This window comes from Diadema setosum, chromosome 21, assembly GCF_964275005.1.
Source record: "Diadema setosum chromosome 21, eeDiaSeto1, whole genome shotgun sequence".
Classification (NCBI taxonomy): domain Eukaryota; kingdom Metazoa; phylum Echinodermata; class Echinoidea; order Diadematoida; family Diadematidae; genus Diadema; species Diadema setosum.
Window position 1 is genome coordinate 25,380,630 of NC_092705.1, and position 2,500 is coordinate 25,383,129.

General features: G+C 35.9%; 1 protein-coding gene across 1 annotated transcript in view; it reads right to left on the reverse strand.

Moving 5' to 3' along the window:
- Positions 1–2,192: 2,192 nt before the first annotated feature.
- Positions 2,193–2,500, reverse strand: part of LOC140244433 (uncharacterized) — an 8,529-nt gene continuing 8,221 nt past the window's right edge. The window contains exon 7 of the mRNA XM_072324073.1: positions 2,193–2,415. Coding sequence (XP_072180174.1) covers positions 2,193–2,415 — 223 coding nt within the window. The remainder of the gene's footprint in view (positions 2,416–2,500) is intronic.

A 2,500-nucleotide genomic window follows, 5' to 3' on the forward strand; every position in this document is an offset into this window, starting at 1 on the left:
GGGCTTCACCTCCTAGTCATAGATATATGTGATAAAGCATTGTCTTTTCAAAAGTTTAAATTCAATTCGAATTAAAATAATTTCATTTCGAATATCACAATTTACCATTACAACAAATCAACGTGTTAAAATAAAAATACAAGTAAAAACTTGCAAGAGGAATAGTAAGATGACGACTAGTCCATAATCTATACAAAACAGGAGTCCAAAATCTTGATTGTGGCATTGAAAAAGAGAGACCAAGGTAGAAGACAAAATTGAAGAGAGACAGATTCTCAATGAATTGGACTTATAAAAGAAAAAAAGTAAAAGTAATATCAAATGGAAGCATACACACAGGCGCACAAACGAAGCGGAAAAACAAATATGCATACAGGACAAACAGCGGTTTATAATTGCTCCTTGAATATCAAGGTAACTTTATTGTCACTGAAAGGTATCATACTGTGATCATAGACATGATGTGATATAGTGTAAAACTATACTATAAATCATAATAAATGGCAAGATGAAATATATATCGCAACTTCACATAAATTCACAATCATTCAGCCTTCAAGGATGATTTTATACTTTACAATTAGTGTATGTAAGAATAAATAACAATAAATTACAAGATGAAATAGATAAACAGCTTCTCTTAAAGATCTACACTATTATATTACTCACAATTATTCAGCCTTGAACGAAGATAGAATGTAATATTCCTCTCTTCAACTTATGTAGAATACGTATACATTATACAGGTGATTATAGTACAAGAATGTAAGTTAAAAAAAAGTAAAGCATGAACATCTTTTAAACGAATGCATAGAAAAGTGATATTATACAGGTGTGCACTGTGATGAGGTAATTTCTCATTTGCAAAAGAGAGAGTCCGGGTAGTCTCCTTTTAATGCACAAAAGAACAAAATTAATAGGTATTTCCCTTTTACTCTGTGTGTGTGTGTGTGGTATGGAACGCGTAAATGGTAATTGTATAAAAGTTGGCAAAACGCTATCTTTTTTTCTTTTGAAGGTGATGTGTTTAAAGCTTGTGTTTCATAATAATGAAATATGGGTTGGTTGTTTTTTTTTTTTTCTCTCTCTCTCTCTCTCACAGAAGAAGCTAGTATCAGTGTGCTTCAGAGATTTCGAGTTGGTTTTCAATGATGCGGAAGAATACAGTCATTTAACAATGGACAAGTATACCCAAACTTTGAAAAAAAAAATGAATATTCACATCTACGATAAGGTGCATTACTTACATACGGTAGCATAACTGAACATATATTACAACAAGTAATGATTATTGCAGGTACATTATTCCCACGCAGAGGTAGAAGAATGCTTTGCCGTGAAGCGATGTTGATGATGATAAAAAAGGTGTCGTTAACTTTTGTGCAGGATGACGAATTATAAGTCTTTTTCACAAAATCATATGGCGTGCCATATTGTGCTCTGAATGTATCAAGTTTGCTTTGGGGTACCTGCCCGTGTATTTATGGTTTACTGTCAAATTTCATAGACTCCGTCTCATTAAGACAGTTTAAACGAGTATAAAATGAATTATCCGAGATCCCTCTTCACTGCTCATCATTTCTTACTGCTATGGCGTTCCCCTTATTCTCCTACGAAAAATGACGAAGTGTGACGATTTCTATAGTAGATAATAACAAAACTGTTGCGAGAACGTCGTAGACGGTTGAACGATTTGAAAGAATTGGAATATTTATTATGATATTATATTCACTGTGAATCTGAGATAGTTTAGAACACACTCAGAAGTCAGAGTACGAGTGACGTCAACAATAAAGACCACCTGACTACAGCATGGCTATTTCGAAATTTCCAACTTGAGTTTCGTAGCTAGACAATTTTGACCATGCTAGTGCAATATACTTTCTTTGAACGATTCAATGTCTTCTTTCTATTCCTCTTTGTCTTCTGCGCAAAACGCCTCGCCAAACTCAGTGACCTGCATCCTCTACAATATAAATAGACCTCGCTGCTTTATCGAATCATTGCCCCCTTTTGAATACACTGTGTCACATTTGATTTTGCTGGTTTTTTTTAATACAATTCGTAGCATGCACCTTTAAAAGCATTATGCTACTACATAGATTACACTTGAGTTAGTCATTGAATTGACTTATGCAACAGTGAACATTTTAATGCAGTGTACAGGTTAGTACTGTCTCAAAGACCCGACTTTACTTGCACGCGTCGGTTATAGAGGGCGCTGTCTCGTCGATAGCTATCATGTAGGCGCCACAGAACGTTTCCTTCCCCGCGTCTGTGGACGTGGAAACATTAACAGACATGGTGATTCCCAAGACGGGGCTGATGCTGAGTTGGTCACCAGCCAGCAAGTAGACGATGCCGCCGATGTACGTTGAATCCCTTGGCGTTGGTTCGAGGGCGTCGCTTCGCGCACTAGGGCAAAATCATAGGATGAACACATTATAGGAAAATAGTCAAATTCACGTTCAACACTCTAAACGAAACAACAACATCGCCT